At 35.2% G+C, this 23,284-nt stretch overlaps 1 protein-coding gene across 8 annotated transcripts in view; it reads right to left on the reverse strand.

Moving 5' to 3' along the window:
• The window catches only part of IPO11 (importin 11), a 217,511-nt gene that overhangs the window by 79,394 nt on the left and 114,833 nt on the right, over nucleotides 1-23,284 (reverse strand). For all 8 annotated transcript variants that reach the window (XM_082725882.1, XM_082725880.1, XM_082725881.1 and 5 more), the window contains 4 exons: nucleotides 16,182-16,261; nucleotides 15,691-15,771; nucleotides 2,882-2,977; nucleotides 2,014-2,127 (listed from right to left, as the gene is read on the reverse strand). In XM_082725882.1, the coding sequence (XP_082582008.1) occupies nucleotides 2,014-2,127; nucleotides 2,882-2,977; nucleotides 15,691-15,771; nucleotides 16,182-16,261 (371 nt within the window). The remainder of the gene's footprint in view (nucleotides 1-2,013; nucleotides 2,128-2,881; nucleotides 2,978-15,690; nucleotides 15,772-16,181; nucleotides 16,262-23,284) is intronic.

Genomic DNA, 23,284 nt, shown 5'->3' on the forward strand with positions numbered 1-23,284 from the left:
AGTTAGGTGATTAGTCTAAAAAGTTTTCATTATACATTCAGTATAAACAAGGAACGTTTAAAGACTGAATAACAAATGCATAGAGGACAAACTGTTCTAACCCTGACTTGTGCAACGAGTACAGCTCTTCTCCCAAAGATATAAAATCACTCTTAATTTAACTTGGCTTACTCTACTATCTCATACTGTTTTCAAGGTTTGAGAAGAGAAATCTTTCTCTAAGATCGCTGCTTCCTTCAAAGCTCTCTAGATTTACTGGAACTCATTTCCCTATTTAATTCTTGTATATATTTTTGACGTTCTTCATAACTGTGCTCACAGTCATTAGTAGCCATTTGAACTAGAATAGTATTTTATTCACTTCATCTCTACATTCAATCATGATGGCTTGACATGTCAAGTTCTTTGAGGAATAAAAGAATGTCCTCTTTATAAAGAATAATGAAGACAGAAAGGAAGTGTTCCATGAAAAGCCTGTGCTCTAAAGTAGATCAAAAGTAAGTCTGAACCAATGATAACAGCTCTTTTCCTCAATCTTTCACACTGCCAATGGGTTTCAACACTACCAGCAGTAGCCACAGTTCATTATTTCTCTTTAATATGAAATTAACCCCAGTGGAGGCTGCCTATGCATGGTGCTGATTATTGTATATTATGAATACATTTAAAAGCACTGAACCATATATTTAAAAATCATTGAAGGTAAATTATATGTTATATATATATTTTATCACACACACACACACACACACACACACACACACAAACACTAAAAAAAAGTAACATAGTAGATACCCTTTCTCTTCCCACAGCACACTGCTGAACATTATCTCTGACATAGCACTCATACTGTTATTGTGAAATTGCCCATTCAAATACTTTCTCCCTGAAGGTTACTCTGAGCTTGTCAAAACAAGTGTCTCCAGTACATAGTGTAAAGTGCCTGTTCCAAGACAGATAGGAGGCAGTACACTGTGGTCACTAAGATATCAGGCTCCAAATTTATGTTGCTGGAGTATATAAAGCAATTCCATCATTTACTAGCTATGTGAAACTGAGCAAGCCAGTAAAACTCTATAAGCCTCAGATTTCTCAAATGTGAGATGGAAATAAAAATACTATTATCTCAATGGGTTGTTGTGAGAAATTAATATAATACATGGCATTTATATTGTTGTTAAATATAGTTATTATTAAAATCACTCAGCAAATTTTGAACTCATCACAGTTAAATTTAATAAAGGTAATGAAAAATCTTACCTATCTATTCATCTAAACAAAGGCTAGGATTTCTAATTAGATTATATCTAAATCTAATTCTAGAAAAACTTTGTACATTCTAAAATTTGCACTTCCTCGTTCTAGATTTCCTTGAAGTAGTTCTGTTTCTCAAACGAAAAGATTTTATAAATTGCCTCCATTCTAAAGACATCATTCAAGTACTTCCAACTTTCTATATCTTACAAATTTTTAAAGATTAAGGACTTAATACCTAAAAACCAAATTTAAGATAATGTATATAGTCTCAAATAACCAACTCACTCAAGAACCTGTCTTGTACTTACCCTGGTAGCTGGTTTCAGTTACAGTTTTTTTAAAATAAACCTTTACTGAAAAAGTCACTTCCCATAATAATTATGATGGAAACACATCACATGACACTACGAACAAGTTCAGTAAAGGAATGGAACAAAGACAGTAAATAATTTTATGTAAAGTATTTCTTTCCTTTTAAGTGTGAGTAAAAAAAAATTGCAACCATAAATGAATCAAAATTCCATTCTACAGTTAAGCAGAACAAAAGTATTATGAAAGAGAACTAATGTAAATTTCAATTGCCATTCAGAGATTCTTTTTTCTTTCTTCTTCAAAATTACAGGTACAATGTAAGTTATTAAAGTCTTAAAATACAAAATTTTAAATAAAAAAGAGTTTTATAGAATTATTATTTCCCCAATTATTTCCAATTCTCATTGAAAAGACTGTCTTCAATTTAAGTAAACTGATTCTTACCTCCTGGTTAAATTTATGTGCCATCTCATTAAGAAGTGAAGAAAAAAAACTAGTGTTTTGTAGCAGGACTCGACCCATGACTCCAAGATATGTTGACATCACAACAGGGTACCTCTGTACAATTAAAATAGAGCACACATAAAATTATACCAAGGTATGAGTATAAATATGACTATGAACAATCACAGACATGGTAACGTCAACAGGGATATAAAATAATATTCTCCTTCAAAATCACTTTAGGATATACTGCCAGTATTATCTGAGTTATAAATAACTTTCTAAATATATGCCATACAAGGTAATATATATGTGCTACATACATATGTGTGTGTGTGTGTGTGTGTGTGTGTGTGTATATATATATATATATATATAATGTGGATTTTAAAGAAAAACACAGAAAGAATACTTACCAATTACTTATTTACTTATAGTAATGTAAATACTCATATAATACATGGTTATTTGAATCCACTTAAGACACTAACTTAGAAAATAATTGGTAGTATAATTACTACCGTATATAGTTGTAGTATATATACATATATACTACAATTAGCACTGTTCTTTTCCATTACTCTGCTTCAAATCTTTGTGGATGAATACACATGCATATAAGTGAGAGAGTTATCAAAAAAAAAAAAAAAAAGCAGCAGCAGCATTAGCTATAGTTTGTTGGAGAAAGAAAAGGCCAAACTGTATAACTACCCTGAAAACTACTTAATTTACTTCAAAATAATCCAATAGTAAGAAAAGTTTTTTATATCTAACAACAAAAAAGATATAATTTTCCAATGAAGAAGGAAAATTAAAAGTAGAACCCTAGAGTCCATTACTATTCTAAAAAGCTTAAGGAAAATCTTACCTCTCCTTCTATAATACCTCTGAAAACACAGGGTAGAATCGGTTGAAACATTTGTGGACCTAATACTGGGTTCACTTTAAGGGCATTTTCCACAACCTAAAAACCAGAAAGACTCATTGGTAACACTTCATAATCCAAGTCACTGCTTCATTACAATACAGGTAAAGAAAACAATGATTAAATATCACACAGTAAATCTTAGAATACATACAAACATATGAGGTATCCAATATTCTAGTACTGGATACACTTTTACAAGAAAATCCATTAAAATGGATTTACAAGAAAATCCATTAAAAATGGATTTGACATAAAATTCGATATGAGATGTTTAATAGACACAGCTATGTATCTCACAAAGAATTATAATTAATCACATTCTAGTAACAGATATCATGTTCATTATTACATTTTCATTTTAAACAAATAACCCTTACAAAATGGTTCACTAATACAATCAGCAGAAAGCATTTCAAAAAGTGTTGGCTTTCATAAGTGAGGCAAACATACGCAATGGGGATAAGTCTCTTCAACAAATGGTGTTTGGAAAACTCAATAGCTATATCCAAAAGAATGAAATTGAAGCCCCTCCTTAAACCATTGCAAACAAACAAACAAAAAAAGCCCAACCCTCAAAAGAGATTGAAGACCTAAATGTGATTCCTGAAACCATAAAATTCCTGGAAGAAAACACAGACAGTAATCTCTTAGACATCAGCTGCAGAAACATTTTTCGAGACATGTCTCCTTTGGCGAGGGAAACAAAAGTAAAATTCAACTATTGGAACTGCATGATCCCATCAACAATAACAAAAAGACAATCCAACTAATGGAAGAACATATTTGCAAATAATGGATCTGATAAGGGATAATATCTAAAACACATAAAGAATTTATACAACTCAACACAAAAAGACAAATCAAAACAAAACAACAAATAATCCTAGTAAAAGTGAACAGAGCACATGAATAGATTATTTTTCCAGAGAAGACATACATATATCCAACACACAATAAAAAGATGATCAACATCACACATCAACAGGGAAATACAAATTAAAGTCACAACGAGCTATTATCTCATACCCATCAGAATGGTTAAAATCAACAACATAAGAAACAAATGTTGGCAAGGATGTGAAGAAAAAGGAATCCTCATGCATTGTTGGCAGGAAAGCAAGCTGGCGCAACCTCTGTGGAAACCTGTATGGAGGTTCCTCCAAAAAAAAATTGGGGGCGCCTGGGCGGCTCAGTCAGTTAGGCCTCTGCCTTCAGCTCAGGTCATGGTCTCAAGAGTCCTGGGATTGAACCCCACATCAGGCTCTCTGCTCAGCAGGGAGCCTGCTTCCCCCTCTCCCTCTGCCTGCCTCTCTGCCTACTCGAGATCTCTGTCAAATAAATAAATAAAATCTTTGAAAAAAAAAAAAAAACAACTTAAAATTAGAAGTACCATATGATCCAGTAATTCCACTACTGGCTCTTTACCCAAAGAAAATGAAAACATTAATTCAAAAAGATATGTGCACCCTTATATTTACTGCAGCATTATTTACAATAGCCAAGAAAAGGAAGCAACCCAAGTGTCTACCTATAGATGAAAAGATAAAGAACACACACACACACACACACACACACACACACATAAACAAACAGAATATTACTCAACCATAAAAAAGAATGAAATCTTGCCATGTGCAACAACATAGATGGATCTAAAGGGTATAATGCTAAATAAGTTACAGAAAAACAAATACTATATGATTTCACTCATGTGTGGACTTTAAGAAACAAAACACACACACAAAAAAGACAAACCAAAACACAGACTCTTAAAAATAAGAACTGGTGATTACCAGAGAGGAGGTAGGTAAGAGGATGCATGATATACAGGTGAAGGGGATTACAAGTACACCTACTGTGTTGAGAACTGAGTATGCACAGAACTACTGAATCATTACATTGTACACGTGAAACTAATAGTATACTGTGTGTTAATTATTTAAAAAAAAGGGGGGGCTGGCTTTTAATAGATAAAAGTTAAGTTAGTAAAAACTATACTCACTGTCCAAGAGTCAATCTACATATAAGTTTATCAATAAGATGAAAACAGCTTGCTGCATACATATTCCTTATATATTAAGTGAGAAATAATCTCATTTCATTTATAATACAATTATATAGGATATGAATCATAAGCACTGATTGTCACAGGTGAAAATGCTTAAGGATGACTGAGAGTGCTTCTTTTTATAACAATGACAGGGTAAAATTCAAGCAGAACGAGGTTTTTTGTTTACTTCTGTTTCATTTTCTAGGAAGACAGAAAGGCAGTAGTCAGGAAGCAGCAATGAGGACCAAGGGGTATTTCATGCTTCAAGCCCCACTGTTAAGAGGGAAGGAATGAAAGCACACCATATGAGACTGTTAAGAGCAAGTATTAATCTCAAGGCAGAGCCAAGTTGCCCTTAAAACTTGTAGCAATGTTTCTCAAGGGTCATTATTGACATTCTGAGTGGGACAAGGATTTATTGTTCAGGACTACTCCATGCATTGAGGGGCTTTTAGCGTTTTGGTCTCTGTTCATTATGTGCCAAGAGCATGCTCCAAGCATGATCACCATCAAATACAACCTCCATGCATTCTGAAACATTCTGAGGGTAGGCAAATAGTACCCATGGATGACAGCATTCTCTAATTTTGAGCAGAGTTAAAGGGAATGTCTAAAGAAAAGTTAAAAACACAAAAACTTTTATAGTGGGCCAAGTATTATGCTATCCACTAGAAGATAAGAGGGTAAAAGTTACCAAGGTTTGACTGGTTTTAACAACAGGAAATGAAATTCAGAAAATAATTAAATCTGACCTCAATTAAGTTTATTTAAAAAAACAGATTTGGGGGGCACCTGGGTGGCTCAGTGGATTAAAGCCTCTGCTTTCAGCTCAGGTCATGATCCCAGGGTCCTGGGATCGAGCCCCGCATCGGGCTCTCTGCTTGCTGGGGAGCCTGCTTCCCTTCCTCTCTCTCTGCCTGCCTCTCTGCCGACTTGTTAACTCTCTCTGTCAAATGAATAAATAAAATCTTTTTAAAAAAAAAAACAGATTTGGAATAAAGATGGGGAAGATGAAGATAGGCTAGTAAATTGACTCTCAGAAGTTCATGTCATCACAAAGTCTCTATGGAAAGTAAAAGCCATCTGCTGAAGGCTAGACACATACTTCATTCCCTTCTGATACCCTACTATAATTACAGTATAAGGATTTTAAAGAGAAAGGGAACAATTCTAAAAGGACCAAGGAATGAGAGATGAATAGTAGAAGGTACAAAGAAGAAATTCAAAAAGTAAACTGATCAGGTCACAGAGAGCGAACACCTAAGGATGAAGTGGACAGGCTGGAGCAGCAACTTGATTTATTGCATCTCTGTCATCTCCCTACCTTTCATCAAAACCCACAGAAACTAGGACCTCCTCTGGAAAAGAGGGAAATGAAAAAGCTAAAAATTAGACTGATCAAAAGTCTATTTAAGAAACAGTTTGCCAGATATTCCCAAATCTGCATATCTGGGCAAGTGACCATCTGTTTTGGTAGGAGAATATAGTGTATTATCTTTTAAGGGTCTAAAAAAGTTTCCAGATTAAAGGGTCCCAGTAGTGCCCAGTACAATCAACTAGAATAAACCTACATCAAGGCACATCACTGTAAAATTTCAAGACACTAGAACAAGAGGAAGCTACAAGCCTGGGGAAGAGGAAGAAGGCAGGAGAGTCAGCATGGCTCTGGAAAAGACTTGAATAAGTAATTTAAAGTAATAAAATACCCAATGGGTCAATGTGTCTGAACATATTGAGCAAAGATTACTGGCAAAGAATAAAATGCATATAAGAAAATAATACTAAAAAAACTATTAACACCTAAGATTACATAAGTTTGTGCAGAAAAAGAGAAGCAATCACATATTTACATCACAATGATTTTCAGAATATAAAATGACTTACAGGTATCATTCAATACAAACCAGCTTCAGTATGCATTTTCTTAATATATATAGATACAGTTATTATTGCAATCAAGGATCCACAAATATATCAGGGCTAAAATGGAATCTCTGTGTTCGAAAAGGTTAGGAACCATAGCTAGGGAAGATGAGGTTCTTTCTGAAAAATTATATAGGAAAATGCTATTATTAGACTTGGAGGCAGGGGCAGTGAAACAGAATCAAGACAAAATTCAGGCAGCAGAAGTGGTAAGATTTAGAAAACCAACTGAACACTTAACCAAAGGTGAAGAAGTTGTAATGACTCCTAGTTTATATATTTGGCCAATGGGTACAACTGTGGTCCCATGAGTAATACTGAGGTTTTGTTGTAGAGGTGACATGTGAGATATGATTATTTACACACATGACACTTTACAGTCCAGTTTCCAAGGAGGATATAGCAGTTTTGACTTAAAAGCTACAGTTGAAATTATGACTACTTCCACTGAAGAAGGCTCCTCTGTAACCTAGGATCAAAATCCTTCCAGACATTTTGATCAGCAACCAGTGCTTTCTCTTCTAAACACAATTTTTTAAAATGTCTAATGATTTCAGTGTTAATAAACTATTTTGTATATTTCAAGTGAAATGTATGTACACCCAACATGGATAAGCAGCTCCCAGAAGCAAATAACTCTAAAGACAACTGATACAATTGAAGATACTTAAAGTAAGGTAATTTAAATCATAACTTACTCTTCTTGGGAGGGGAATCATTATGTTCTCAGGGATTATAGCTTGTTTGATGTGTTTTAATCTATTTAGTATTATTCTGATGCTCAGACTATCCCATCATTAACCAAATGGGAGGTCCTTCAAATTGATTCCTGCATCCTTTTGACAGAATCCCACCTTCTCTTTCTTCTGGCACAAAGAGATCTCTCCAGTTATATCTTGAGTATCTCTTAACTGAACTCTGGGCTTAAGCAGCAGGAAACAATATTTACAGACTACAATCTATGTTCTGGGATATTTATTGCCACTGGATTGACACTGCTTCTAGGTCTTTTAGAAAGCATTATAATAGCTATTTTCTTTTCCTATTAATTACATAACACAAATTCACCAAATTCAACTTACATTACAGCATTTTACATAAATTCGTTGATTTTATATTTCCATCCTTCTCTTAAACTGAAAACTCTCAGATTATAATAACATTAACTTGCTTCTAACATATATAACTTTCCACATAAATACTTATGGGTTCAAAAATAACTATAGAAATAGTTACTAATAACAATAACACTGCTAAATGTAATTTATAATCTCCTTGTGTTTCTTTTTGCTCTGTACCCCACCAGGGATCCACATGTAAAATAGTATACACTAAAATTACTTGAAATATTCTTCTCCAATGGCTATGGTACCAACACAATAGATTCAAATGCTTTGGCTTATTTTTAATCCTTAGGAACTGTTTTACTTTACTATTTTAAATCATGTAAAATATCTACTTGGCTCCAAAAACCAAAGTAAAAAACAGATGCACATCCTGAAAGACCAACCTTCTACCCTCTCTCTGTCTTCAGCCTACATAGCCACAATTATTAATTTGGCTTATTTTTCTACTGCTCTGTAAGTTGCACTCTTTAAACCTAAGAAAACTCTAGATACTGGTCTTTGCTTATAGTCTCGGAATCACTCTAACACTAAATACAGTGTTATATAGTGTTAAGCTGCACAGTACTCCTCTGTGTGGCTTAATAAGCTGGAGTACCTCCAATCATCTAATCATCTATTATGAATTATTTTTTACCAGCACTTTGCTATTACAAATTAAACTACATTTTGGTTTCAATCCATCCCTTTTCTAAATATATTTGGAACAGACTGTTTTTCAAAATCCCTGTGAAAAAATGCAGGCTTTTAGCTGGTGTCTTGCAATCAAACCATTTTCTGGTTTTAGGCTTACATTGCACAAACAAGGTGATTAACAACATGGATCCAGGAGTCAGAATGCCTACATTATATCACAGCTCTAATACTTACTAGGTTTGTGACCTTGGACAAGGTATTTACCTCTTTGGGATTTAATTTCTCATCTGTAAAATTAGGGAAAGAATAGTACTATCACTGTTAAGTTTATATGAGGATTGAATGAACTCTATGTCATGTGCTTAGAAATGTGTAGCATATAGTAAATGCTAGTATTAGCTACTACTATTATTATTACAGAATAAATTGTACCTTAAAAATATTTGTGCCACCTTAAATAAGCCTTACCACAGTGAATGAAAGCAACCTGGCACATTGTTACTTGATAAGACCATGACAAGAGAATTTCTAAACTCCAACTGGTATGTATACATACAGACAAATTTCAAATTAAAGAGATGTTTAACAATTCAAATTTGAGTATTTTTAGAATATAATCGTATTCACCTAGATAATTTGTTCTGACTCACAAAATATAATACAGCCTATTTTTGCTCCTATTTGTTCCAAAAGCAGGCATACTTGTTTCTCTATCCAATTTTTATAACATTGTAATTTTCTGCTTCAAAGAACAAAGCAGTTACTTCCAGATACTGTCAGAAACAGGTATAACAGTGACATTTAGCCAAAAATATATTAAAAATGTTGTATGGCATACTATATTAAGAAGCAGCATCTGAGAGGTGTTAAATCTGAAAATAATGAGTTAATATTAAAAACTATTATATTGGGGCGCCTGGGTGGCTCAGTGGGTTAAGCCGCTGCCTTCGGCTCAGGTCATGATCTCAGGGTCCTGGGATCGAGTCCCGCATCGGGCTCTCTGCTCAGCAGGGAGCCTGCTTCCCTCTCTCTCTCTGCCTGCCTCTCCATCTACTTGTGATTTCTCTCTGTCAAATAAATAAAATAATAAAATCTTTAAAAAAAAAAAAAACAAACTATTATATCTTACTGAAACTCTGAGAATAGGAAAAAGACAAAAATTTCAAGAGTTCTCTGAGCTTTCAAGCAGGCATGAAAGGACCACTGTCCTAAAACATTCTTTCATATAAAAAACAAATAATTTATTCATGATAATTAGCATACTCCTAGTATTTATCAACAATTAATCCAGTTTGAGATTTCTATTAAAATGTACTGGTTTAGCCACAGCAATGTTTACACAAAAATAGTGTTAAATGTTATTAGGTAGTCAATTTTTATTTCGAGTAAATATTCTATCAAAGAACTCCTGGTGGCATATCTAAAACTGGCTTAATCTGTAATTTATGTTAAATGATACAAATATTTTAATATATACTTACATGATAAATGATTTGTGCTGAAATTTTTAATAAAATATTATCAGGCACAATTAAGAAAGACCTACAATTAAGATATCACCTTCTTTCACATCAAAGGAAAAAGGAAAAGCAAAAAGGTTTTTTTCTAGTGAAGTTGTAAGGGTAGTGTTATACATTATATAAACTTGGAAATTTTCATAATAAAATTCTTTTAAGACTTGCTACTCTTCGGGAAAGCAAAAAAGATTTAAATATAATTAATTTTAAAGGGCCAGCTGAGATATATAATTCTTGATAAAAAATAAAGCCCTATCATTATGTAAATAGATGGCTTAATTTTGAAATTTTAACTGATGTATTCGTTATTTTAAATAAACACTTATTTAGGAGAAATGGTCAAAAGAAGAGGAAGAGTAACTTGTTTGTTTTACTTAGAGCCAAAAATCTTAACAACCAAATGAATTATTTAGCCTACAAGTACAGTAGCCTATTCTGTCTTGAAGAGAGATTATATAATTAGGCCACTGTTTAATTATACAGTTAGGTAAAAATAGCCAACACTTAATATTACCTGATTACACAGCAGGCATTGCTTTAAGTGCTTTATACATGTAAGTTCCTGGGATCCTCATCTCAAGTCTAGCATACAAGTCGAGTTTTCACCCCCATTCCACAGATGGAGGGTGAGGAGCAGAGATGAACCTGCTCAGAAACAGCAGCGCCAACACTCAAACCCTGGCTGTTTCACTTCAGTCTACAGTCTTACCAACTAAGCTCTACTGCTCTCCTGCCTCTTATTGTGTGATTTTGCAAGAATATAATTAAAAATAAAGAGTAAAAAGAAAGTAAACATTCTCCTAAGGACATTTCCTTAAAAACTTGCTTCATTTTTCAAATGTTTCACAATGCCCATTTCATATGGCTCAGAACAATTTGTCTTTCAGTAGTTACTAAAAATACTACAAAAGCAGGTGGGGAAAAAAACCACTTTCAATTCAAACTTTATCTGGTAGATGTTTAAACATAAGCAATATCTTTTCTTAATCATTTAGAATACATACATTAAATTTAACAGAGGACTTCAGATAATGCATACTTACAAATTATTAAAATTGCATGTGGCACAATCCCGTATATAACAAATGAGAGAATTTAAGCCCAGAATATACTCAAGAACTGTGTAAGTAGCAGAACTGGATGTGCAAACCAAAGTGCAGGTCAAGCGGAAAATAACACTGGAAATGGGCAGTTTGTTTGCTTCAGTTGGCATTTCTACTGGATATAGGCATATGCACTGTGCAATCCTTAACATAAGAATTATGGATTCCCCTCACTTCCAAATCGCTTAACATTGTATGGATTTACAGGAAGGAGAATACATAATTTATTGAAGTTAGGATTATGGAAAAGCTTGAGGAGAAAGACACATACATGCACACACACACATCTATAAAGACAACATCAAAATGACAAAATTTCCTCTCAAATTTCTATCATTCCTATACAGCCAGTCATTTTTCCCTGTTTTTCCTCAGAATTAAGGCATAGTGTTGACTCTTTATTATCTCTTCTACTTCCAGAAAATAAATTACCACCAAGGCAAAAGATGAAGCTAAGATTAGTTAAGACAGATGAGGTCCTCAGTAAAATTATATATTGCCACTACATTGGCTTGGTTAAGGGCATAAATGCATTAAAAATTCACAAGGACATTTCTGTAAACATGTCCAATGTTACTTGTACCCTCTGCAGCTTAGAGAATACTGTGAAAATAGTGGCTCTGAGGAGTAATAGACACGTGACAGTAGACCAGGCCTCAAGTACCCAGGGTCTCTAAAAGCCACAGATTTCTATAATTACTCCTTCAGAGACCACAGGTTTCTCTTGTAACGGGGGCTTTCATTCTCATGCTCTAACCTCTATACTAGAAAAGAAACTAAAACATCTATAAAACTAAAATAGAGTTTTATCATATTTTACTGTATTTTAGTTTTACAACATTATCATGGTTTAAAGTTTCTACTGTGATTTCAAATACAGAAGAGCAAAAATCAGTATGGTGAAGTAAGTAATGCGTTTGATAAATGGACTGTCCGGGAAAAATCAGAATTAACCAAAGATTTTTTTTTATTATTATTTTATTTATTTGACAGAGAGACAGAGAGAGCAAAAGCAGGCAGAAGAGCAGTCAGAGGGAGAGAGAGAAGCATGCTCCCCACTGAGTAGAAGCCTGATGCAGGGCTCAATCCCAGGACCCTGGGATCATGACATGAGCCAAAGGCAGTCACCTAATCGACTGAGCCACCCAGGCGCCCCCAAAGATCCTTTTATTTCAACTCCTGTTAAAAGCCTTTCTGTATTGTAAGAATTCTCTTAAACCCTAAAGACATCATTCTAATTTATAAGTAAATCAAGAGGGATGCCTGGGTGGCTCAGTTGGTTAAGCCACTGCCTTTGGCTCAGGTCATGATCCCCAAGTCCCGGGAAGAAGTCCTGCATTAGGCTCCCAGCTCTGCGGGGAGTCCATTTCTCCCTCTGACCTTCTCCCTTTTCATGCTCTCTCTCATTCTCCCTCTCTCTCTCTCTCTCAAATAAATAAATAAAATCTTTAAAAAGAGAGTGAATCAAGAATCTAAAGTATCAATTTCAACAGCAGTAATGCAGAATTCACTAAAGAATGAATAGTAAGGTAAGTAATATTCATGCCCCCTACACTATGGAAAGTACAAATATTCTCATCATCTTGCAACATACCTCTACCTCAAGAATGACAGGCATCAGGCCGCTCTAACCTTGTCTCCTTTGTAACTGAAAATACCTAGATCACATACCAGTTTCCTATACTGATCTTCTTACCTAACATGATTACCTACAGCTTCAATCACTGCCATTTTGGCCAACCCTCTCAGAAAACAAACTCCTGCCCAAACCCCCTTCCAACTAATCTTTCCACAAATGCTCTTGATTCAAAATCCCAATTCTTGTATTATCTAGAACCATCCTCCCTTCTACTGGGTCACTTTCATATACAAAACCGACTCCAGTCAAGTCCTCCATACTTCATCCCCACACACAAAAGCAATCTTTTTCACTTTTCAACAATAAATGCTTGTTATGGGTTAAACTGTGGCTTCTAAAAAGGTATGTTGGAGTCCTAATCCCAGGTACTCATGAATGTGGCTGGAAACAGGGTCTTTGCAGATGTAACTGGGTTAAGATGATATTATTAGAGTAGGCCCCTAATCTGTTATGGCTGGTACTCTTATTAGAAAAGAGAGATACAAGGAGAACATCATGCACAAGGGAAAGCAGAGATTGAAGCAGTAAATGTACAAGCCAAGGAAGCCATAGCTTGATGGCAATCATCACAAGGTAAGACAAAAGCATGGAACAAACTCTCTCCGAGTCTTCAGAGAGAAGCATGGCCCTGACAACACCTTGATTTCAGACTTCCAGTGTCTAGTACACTGTGAGGAAGATAATTACCAACAATACTATACATTAATTTCCATCATGTTAAGCCACCAGGGTTGTAGTACTTTTTACAGTAGCCCTAGCAAACATACAAAATCCTTAATTATAGGTGCCTTCCTGCCTGATCACTTATAACTAAAAACGTAATATCAATACCAGCCGTTGGCAGACTATGCCCACGCCATAATTCTGTGAATAAAGCATTACTGGAATACAGCCACACTCACCCACTTCCTTAACATCTGTAACTGCTTTCAATCCTACAACGGCAGATACAAATACGTGAGACAAAGACTGCATGGCCCACAAAGCCTAAAATATTTACTACCCAGTCCTTTACAGAAAAAGTTTGCTGACCCATAACCTATATGACGAATAAATGAATAAAGACCAAAGATACCAAATGCAACCTACCAACTTGAAAGTCAAATTAATGAGCATTGTAACATGGGTATCTGGAGTTCTATATGTGCGTGTGAACAATTAATGTCTGATGAACAACATATTAAATATTATAATGCTTGAATAAGTTCAAACTGACGATTACTCTTATTAGCTGTATAGCAGATATCACAGTGGTTAATAACAAAAGAAGATTTTACCATCTGAACAAACTTTTACATATTTAGTCCCCCAATATACTGTGGATTACTATGACAAATTACAGTGATTAGTTACATACAGCCGATCCTTGAATAAGGGTTTGAAATGCACAGGTCCACACATATGCAGATTTTTTTCAATATAGTACAGTACTATAAATGCATTTGCTCATGAGGTTTTTTTTTTTTCATTTTTATCTCATGATTTTAACATTTTCTTTTCTCTAGCTTACTTTAAGAATACAGTATATAATACATATAATTTAAAAGATATGTGTTAATTGACTATTTATGTTATCCTTAAGACTTCAGTCAACAGTAGGGTATTAATAGTTAAGTTTATGGGGAGTCAGAAGTTAAGCCTGGATTTTTAATGTGCAGAGGGTCTTTGACCTTAGCCTTTGTGTTGTTCAGGGGTCAAGTGTCCATTTCCAACAGTGAACCTCTTTGGGCAAAGACATTATAATTTCACTGGGAGGAAATCATATAGCTTTTAGGATCTAAAGATACGCCGTAGTTTTCATACAATAAATGCAACTTTGTTATGATATTTAACATTTCACCTAACCATCTCACATATTTAACCATATCTGACATAGAACACAGCTAAGAAATCAAAAAAAGGGGAAAGGGAGTGCCGGAAGGGGTGAAACTTTTAACAGCTACATCTTCTTGCAAAGTACAAACATAAAGCATGTATGTATATATGTATACACATACATACATGTAAAGATATATTTCACTATATATTTATAAATAAACCTGTTTATAAATATATATTTGATACTATTTACATCTTTATTAATACATGACTCAGAACCTGCTCTTAATTCTACACAATTATATACAATATATAAAGACAATATATAAAGATATAATGCATAAACATTAACTCAGGGCTTACTTTATAAGTTTTTTTTTTATTCAGGTATAACTGACATAAAACATTGTATTATTTTCAGGTATACAACATAATGACTTGACACTATGTTGTAAATCATACTCAGTCTACACAAGTTTTATAGTATAACTACGATGCCAATGCAAATTAAAAGTCCCACATTATAATAAAATTTCTTCCCAAAAGGAGGCTAACCAACTGGAGCAGAGGGAAGTATCACATGTCACCAGTCTTTGGACAATTCGTAAACATTTTTAAAGCCTTGCTTAGAAGTAAGGTCTCGGGATGAGGTGGGGGGTAGAGCAGGAAGACTGCACCTTGATTAGTTTACCAACAGCAGGGATCTTGACAGAAATGTGGAATCCACATTTTAAAAACATCCTCAGGAGATCTGTATGCACATTCAAATTTGAGACCCCTGGTCCAGAGGTATTATAGCAACTGATTACCACTAAAAGAAAATATTGTCTAAAAGTACTCCTCTCCTTCTCACCAATCATCAAAACCCAAATGAAGGTCCAATTTCACAAAATACAGATGGAAAACTTACAACAATATTCATTTAAAATATGACAATACCTTGAGCACTTGAACTTGACCTTCTGTAGTAATTTCCTTTAGCAGCTCACAAAAGGACTGACAGAGACCCACTGCATATGTCTGAAATTTAATCAAAAGTCAAAATATACATATATTTGCAGTATCAAAATAGGCAAAAATTAAATTTGGAACTCATTATAATCTATTTGAAAATTATATACTTAAGGTCTAAGCATATAAAGTTTCGGTTAGAACTCTTAGGAAAAGATTAGAAAAGAAAAATACAGTTTACTACAATGCTGACTTTTGCAGAAATACAAGGCTATATTTATTTATAGAGCATACATTCTGTGTTAAGTAACAGTTCATGGAACTGCACCACATCTGGCCTACAGTGCTATTAAAGTTTTTTCCCCCCCTTTAAGTAACAGAAAAATCTTTAAAATTTTTAAAAGGTATCTGGATTTCAAATGAGAAACAAAGTTAAGAACTACATAAATTTTTACAGTGCAAAAACTACTACACCGTACCTGTAGGAATTCTGTTGATGATAAAAAGATATAACCATTGATGATCTTAAAGCAGGTTCTGAGATTTTCTGAACTTAGTTCTGCCAATGAATTTATTTTAAAAAGGAAAGGTTAATTCAATGTTCAAAATCAGTTTAAATGAAGCAATTTATTTAAAACTAAATTTATATCCTTCTTTACAAACCTTCTGAGTGCTGTTCAGACTACTGGGATATAAACAGCTATCCAAAAACTGACATCAACCTGTAACTGAGTATCTCCCCATATACCTGCCACTAGTTAAAATAATTTAGGAAAAAAAATTAAGCACCAGGTTTGTTTTTCCCCCTTTCAGAAAACAAGCACATAACCGTATGTACCAAACTTTTCATTTCAAACTACATTTCTAGTGCCAGCATGGTAAATGACAAGTAACGGAATCATACTACCATCACATTTTTACATGTGCTTAAATGGTTCACTCAATAAGCATTTACTGAGTGCTACTGCACTGGTATTGAATACGCTACACTACTTATGAAAAGAGTCCTCTCATACGCCAAAAACTTCTACTACTGTGTTTAGGTAATTCTCAATCCTTGGACTCATCTTCAAATCTGCTCCCTGTAATAATTTACACATGAAAAATATTCCTAAAAATGTAACTACCAGAATAGCATGGGAAAGGATACTGCATTTAGCTGTTCTAGAGCAAAGCAGAAAACTATTTTATTAAAACTGTACATGATCAAATTTTCATAGCGTTATTTTACATGTTTTATCACATAAAATAGTACAACAGAATACAAATCTTATGTGTATAATTTACAGATCAAAACATGACCCCAAAATATCCATATCTAAAATGCAATTTTAGATATGTTGTTAATATTTTCAAAATTCTCTTCACTTGCAATAGGACACATTAAAGAAAGATTTTTGTTCTCCTGACGAAATACTGACCTAGGCTCTAGCTCGTAAATAACTCCTTTACTACTACAGGAAGAAGACATTCTCTTCAGATAGGAATTCCCCATACACTTTTATAAGAAAGGGAAAATCTTACTCCCTGCTCAAAATGTCTTTAAAAAGCACACATATACTTTAGGATTCAAAAGAGTAATTAAAAATGAAAATTGTGGAAAGGACAGGGATGAATCAACTTGTTACCATGCTAATGAAAGACATAAAAAGAAATAATGAGGGCGCCTGGGTGGCTCAGTGGGTTAAGCCGCTGCCTTCGGCTCAGGTCATGATCTCAGGGTCCTGGGATCGAGTCCCGCATCAGGCTCTCTGCTCAGCAGGGAGCCTGCTTCCCTCTCTCTCTCTCTCTCTCTGCCTGCCTCTCCATCTACTTGTGATTTCTCTCTGTCAAATAAATAAATAAAATCTTTAAAAAAAAAAAAAAAAGAAAAAGAAATAATGAAGGCTGTCATATAAATATTTTTCACATGAGAAGATGAAATCTCGGGGTAAATGGGCAAGCCTTTAACCTGTATAAAGTTATTGTTAGGAAAATTCAATGCCTTCTTCTTGTCCAGCAGAAAGTTCAGTCAAGTTTGGACTAGTGTACACTCTTTAGCAGGCCAACATTGAAGAGCAAAATGGAAATGACTATGATAAGCAAGTATAGTCTTATTCAACTGAGAACTTAAAATGGCTGTACACCAGGCATGTCTAATTTCTAAGACACTGTCATCTCAACTTTTATTAATATACATGATGAAGGAAACAGTATTTAAGGACTGGTTTCAAATACCACAGTGTCTCTATTTGAAGATATTTTATTTGTGGATACTTTATTTGCAGATACCTTAAGAACTATTCCTGGATCCATCTACAGAAGGAAATACTCAAGGGACTAGGTCATGTCATACTATTTTCTATGTCTCCATCATGGCAAGGTTAGCCTTTACTCAACTTTCCAGGGCATGCTATCATGCCTAACTTAAAGTACAGTGAATGTTGTTCATTATAGCCATGAGCTCCTACTGAGACTGAGGAATACAGTCTGGTTTAGTATCAGAAGGAGCTTTACTTCAAGATGCAAGAGATCTGTATTTACATTCAGATCTGTGAATAACATAAATCAACTGCTATCAGGGGCTACTGCCTCTTATAAGACATCTGACGAGGTCTGGAAACGGGTTGTTACAAATGGCATCTAGTGGGCTGAGGTTAAGGAGGCTATTAACTTTCTTACAATGTACTCAACAGCCCCTCAAAACAAAAAATTACGTGATCCAAAATGTCCATAGTATCCAGATTGAAAATCCCTAATTTAAGTGATCAAGTTTTTCTTTCACAGACTATGAATGAACTCAGAGGCAAATCTCTGGCCCAAAGTAACTAATTATACTGAGCACATATGATTTATATCTATTAGTCTAATTAAAACTTTTACTCTGTAAAATTCTTTTTTCTCCCTCTATTCCTTTGTTCCTGTAATCAGTACTTTCATATTACATTTTATTTATCTCCTTAAAGTCTCTGTTGTTCTTCAGTAACAAATTACTAAATTACATTAAAGAGATTCAATAGGAATCTACATTTAACCATAGTATTTAATTTTATGTTAGGAAAGGACACTATCATCATTTCTCTTTTTATTTCAAATTCTGATATTATAGGAAGACTAAACTGTATAAGAGAGCCTACAACATCATGAAGACCGATAGGGAAAAGCCCTTCCAAATGAGATAAAAAGTTAACATCAGAAAAATTTCACTGGTCAAGGAACATTAGTTTGACATTTATAACAACACTGGCAAGGAACAGCTAACTATCTTCCAAGTAATGAGAATACTAAGTAAATTAACATTATAAAACAGATTTAAATGATTTTAAAAACAAGCCCTGAGAACTAAGTTAATCGAAAATTATTTTGGGACAGAAGAAAGATGGCAGAGGAGTAGCAGACTGAAATGACACCCGGTCCCAGAAGTTCAGCTAGATAGTTACCAAACCATTCTGAACACCCACAAACTCAACAGGAGACAGAAGAAAAGAAGAGCAGCAATTCTAGGAACAGAAAATTGACCACTTTCTGAAAGGTAAGACTTACAGAGAAGTGAATCTGAAGCTATGGGAAAAGAGACCGCGACAGTGCGGGGTGGCGGGAGGGCCAGATCCTACCAAGCAGTGAAGCAGTGAAGCACAAAATCAGAACTTTTAGAAATCTACTCCACTGACTTAGCTCCAGAGGCTAAGCAGGTGTGGACCCCTCATGGGGACAGTGAGGTCAGGGTCCCATGGGTCACAGAAAGATAGGGGATGTCTCTGAGTGTGGCAGAGCTGCCAGGTATCAGAGCAGGGAAGCCGACTAAAGAGACAGAGCCCAGGAGTGAGCTTTAATATAGGGGTTACCTTGAACTGTGATCCAAGGCACAGTCGGGCCACTGCACTTCCAGCAGGGAGCCCACAAGTGGTGGATCCAGAAAAAGCCCTCCTTCCTCCTCTGGGAGAAGTGGCACAGGAGCATGGGGCAGGAATCTGATGGGTTTGAACACTCCAAACAGGTCTGGAGTGCCAGAGACAGAAATGCTCGGTCACAGGCTGGGTAAGTACGGAGTGCCATGGAGACCAGGGAGATAGGAGGGATTGACTTCTTTGCTCTGAAGGCGCAGTGAGGAGTGGGGCCCCGAGCTCTCAGCTCCTCTGGGCCAGAGATGGGTAAACCGCAATTATCATTCTTGTCCTCCAAAGCTCTACGGAAATCAGAAATCGTTCAGGGAACAAAAGCTACTGAGAGCAAACCTGAGCAGATTCCTTAGCCTGGCCCCTGGCAAGGGCAGTGCAATTCCGCCTCGGGCAAAGACATTTGAGAATCACTGCCATAGGCCCCTCCCCGCGAAGATCAGCAAGAACATCCAGCCACGGACAATCTCACTGATCAACAGTAGTGGAATTCCAGAGCTAGGGGAAAGCAACACATAGAATTCATGGCTTTTTCCCCATGATCCCTTAGTCTTGCCCCATTAAATTTTTTAAATTTTATTTTATTTCTTATTCTATTTTTTGTTTAACTTTTCCTCTTTCCTCTTCTAACGTTTTTTAACTAGTTTATCTTAACAATACCTTTCTAAAAAAAAATCTTTTTAAACCTTCATTGTTATACTCATATTTTATCCTTCATTATATTTAACCTTATTTTTTGGCTTTTTCCCTTTAAAATTTTGGGATGCAATTTCTTCTAATAGATCAAAATATACCCTAAATCTAGCACATGGCTTTGTTCTAGTCTCCAGCCTGAGCACATTCTCTCACCCTTTGTTTTTTTCTTTTTCCAACCAACTTATCAATGTCTTTCTTAGAATTTTTTTTAAATGTTCATCTTTATAGTCATATTCCATCCCGTCATTGTGTCTACCCTTATTTTTGTAAATACATAAGTTTCTCTTTCTTTCAATTTTTGGAAGCTAGCTTCTTCTAAGAGACCAGAATACACCCAAAATCAAGTGGGTGGCACTGTTCTATGCACCAGTCTAATATATATAGGAATTTTTTTTAATTTTTTAAATTTTTATTTCCTTTTCTCCCCCTTTCATTGCCCCCCGGTTTTGGGTCTCTTCTGATTTGATTAGCAAACAAGTTCTGGGGTCGTTGCCACCCCTTTAGTATTTTATTCTCTCGTTCATATCATTTATTTTTATCTTGATAAATTGACAAGGCAGAAAAACCACAAAAAAAAAAGAATAAGAGGTAGTACCATCGGCTAGGGAACTAATCAATACAGACATTGGTAATATGTCAGAACTAGAGTTCAGAATGACGATTATCAGGTGCTAGTTGGGCTTGAAAAAGTCATGAAAGATATCAGAGAAACATTTTCTGGAGAAATAAAAGAACTAAAATCTAACCAAGCTGAAATCATAAAAGCTATTAATGAGGTGCAATAAAAATGGGGGCTCTTACTGCTAGGATAAATGAGGCAGAAGAGAGAATTAGTGATATAGAAGACCAAATGATGGAGGATAAAGAAGCTGAGCAAAAGAGAGACAAAAAACTACAGGACCATGAGGGGAATATCCAAGAGATGAGTGATACCGTTAAGATGAAACAATATTAGAATAATTGGGATCACAGAAGAGGAAGAAAGAGAGGGGGAGAAGGGATATTGAAGTGAATTATAGCAGAGAATCTCCCTAATATGGCAAAGGGAACAAGCATCAAAATCCAGGAGGCACAAAGACCATCCCTCAAAATCAATTAAACAAGGTCCACACCCCATAATCCAATAGTAAAACTTACAAGTCTTAGTGACAAAGAGAAGATCCTGAAAGTAGCTCAGGACAAGAGTTCTGTAATATACAATGGTAGAAATATTAGATTGGCAGCAGACTTACCTACATAGATCTGGAAAGCCAGAAAGAAATAGCATGATATATTCAGAGCATTAAGTGAGAAAAATATGCAGCCAAGAATACTATATCCAGCTAGACTATCATTGAAAATACAAAGAGAGATAAAAAGCTTTCAGCACAGAAAAAATTAAAAGAATTTGCAAACATCAAACCAGCCCTACAGGAAATATTTAAAAGGATCCACTAAGCAAAGAGAGAGCCTCAAAGTAGTAGGCCTATAGAGACAATATACAGTAACAGTCACCTTACAGGCCATACAATAGCACTAAATTCATATTTTTCAATAGCCACCCTGAATGTAAATGGGCTAAATGCCCCAATCAAAAGACACAGGATATCAGAAAAAATAAAAACAATAAGACCCATCCATATGCTTTCTACAAGAAACTCATTTTAGACCCCAAGGCACCTTCAAATTTAAACTGAGGAGATGAAAAAAATTTACCAAGCTAATAGACATCAAAAGAAAGTGGGGGAGGGGGGGTGTGGGTGCGTGGGTGGCTCAGTGGTTAAAGCCTCTGCCTTAGGCTCAGGTCATGATTCCAGGGTCATGGGACCAAGCCTCACATTGGGCTCTCTGCTTAGCAGGGAGCCTGCCTCCTCCGCCTCTCTCTCTCTGCGTGCCTCCCTGCCTACTTGTGATCTGTCTGTCAAATAAATAAAAATCTTAAAAAAAATAAAAAAAGAAAGAAAGAAAGCTGGGATGGCAATCCTCATAACAGACAAATCACATTTTAAGCCAAAAAATATGAGATCAAGAAGGACACCAAATCACACTTAAAGAGTCTGCCCAACAAGAAGATCTAACAATTTTAAATATCTATGCCCCTAACATGGGAGCAGCCAACTATATAAACCAATTAATAACAAAATCAAAGAAACACATCAACAATAATACAATAATAGTAGTAGGGGACTTTAACACACCCCTCACTGAAATGGACAGATCATCCAAGCAAAAGATCAACAAGGAAATAAAGGCCTTACATGACACACTGGACCAGATGTACAGCACAGATATATTCAGAATATTCCATCCCAAAGCAACAGAATACAAGTTCTTCTCTAGTGCACATGGAACATTCTCCAGAATAGATCACATCCTGGGTCACAAATCAGGCCTCAACTGGTACCAAAAGATTGGGATCATTCCCTGCACATTTTCAGACCACAGTGCTCTGAAACTAGAACTCAATCACAGGAGGAAATCTGGTAAGAACCCAAATGCATGGATGCTAAAGAACATCCTACTAAAGAATGAATGGGTCAACCAGGAAATTAAAGGAGAATTGAAAAAATTAATGGAAACAAATGATAATAAAAACACAATGGTTCAAAATCTGTGGGACACAGCAAAGAGAGTCCTGAGAGGAAAACATGTAGTGATACAAGCCTTTCTCAAGAAACAAGAAAGGTCTAAAATACACAACCTAACCCTACACCTAAAGGAGCTGGAGAAAGAACAACAAAGAAAACCTAAACCCAGCAGGAGAAGAGAAATAATAAAGATCAGAGCAGAAATCAGTGAAACAGAAACAAACAAACAAACAAATAGAACAAATCAATGAAATTAGAAGCTAGTTTTTTGAAAGAATTAATAAGATTGATAAACCCCTAGCCAGACTTATCAAAAAGAAAACAGAAAGGACCCAAATTAATAAAACCATGAATGAAAGCGGAGAGATCACAATTAATACAAAAGAAATACAGCTATAAGAACATATTATGAGCAACTCTACGCCAGCAAATTTAACAATCTGG

Source organism: Mustela nivalis, assembly GCF_964662115.1.
Source record: "Mustela nivalis genome assembly, chromosome: 3".
Lineage (NCBI taxonomy): Eukaryota > Metazoa > Chordata > Mammalia > Carnivora > Mustelidae > Mustela > Mustela nivalis.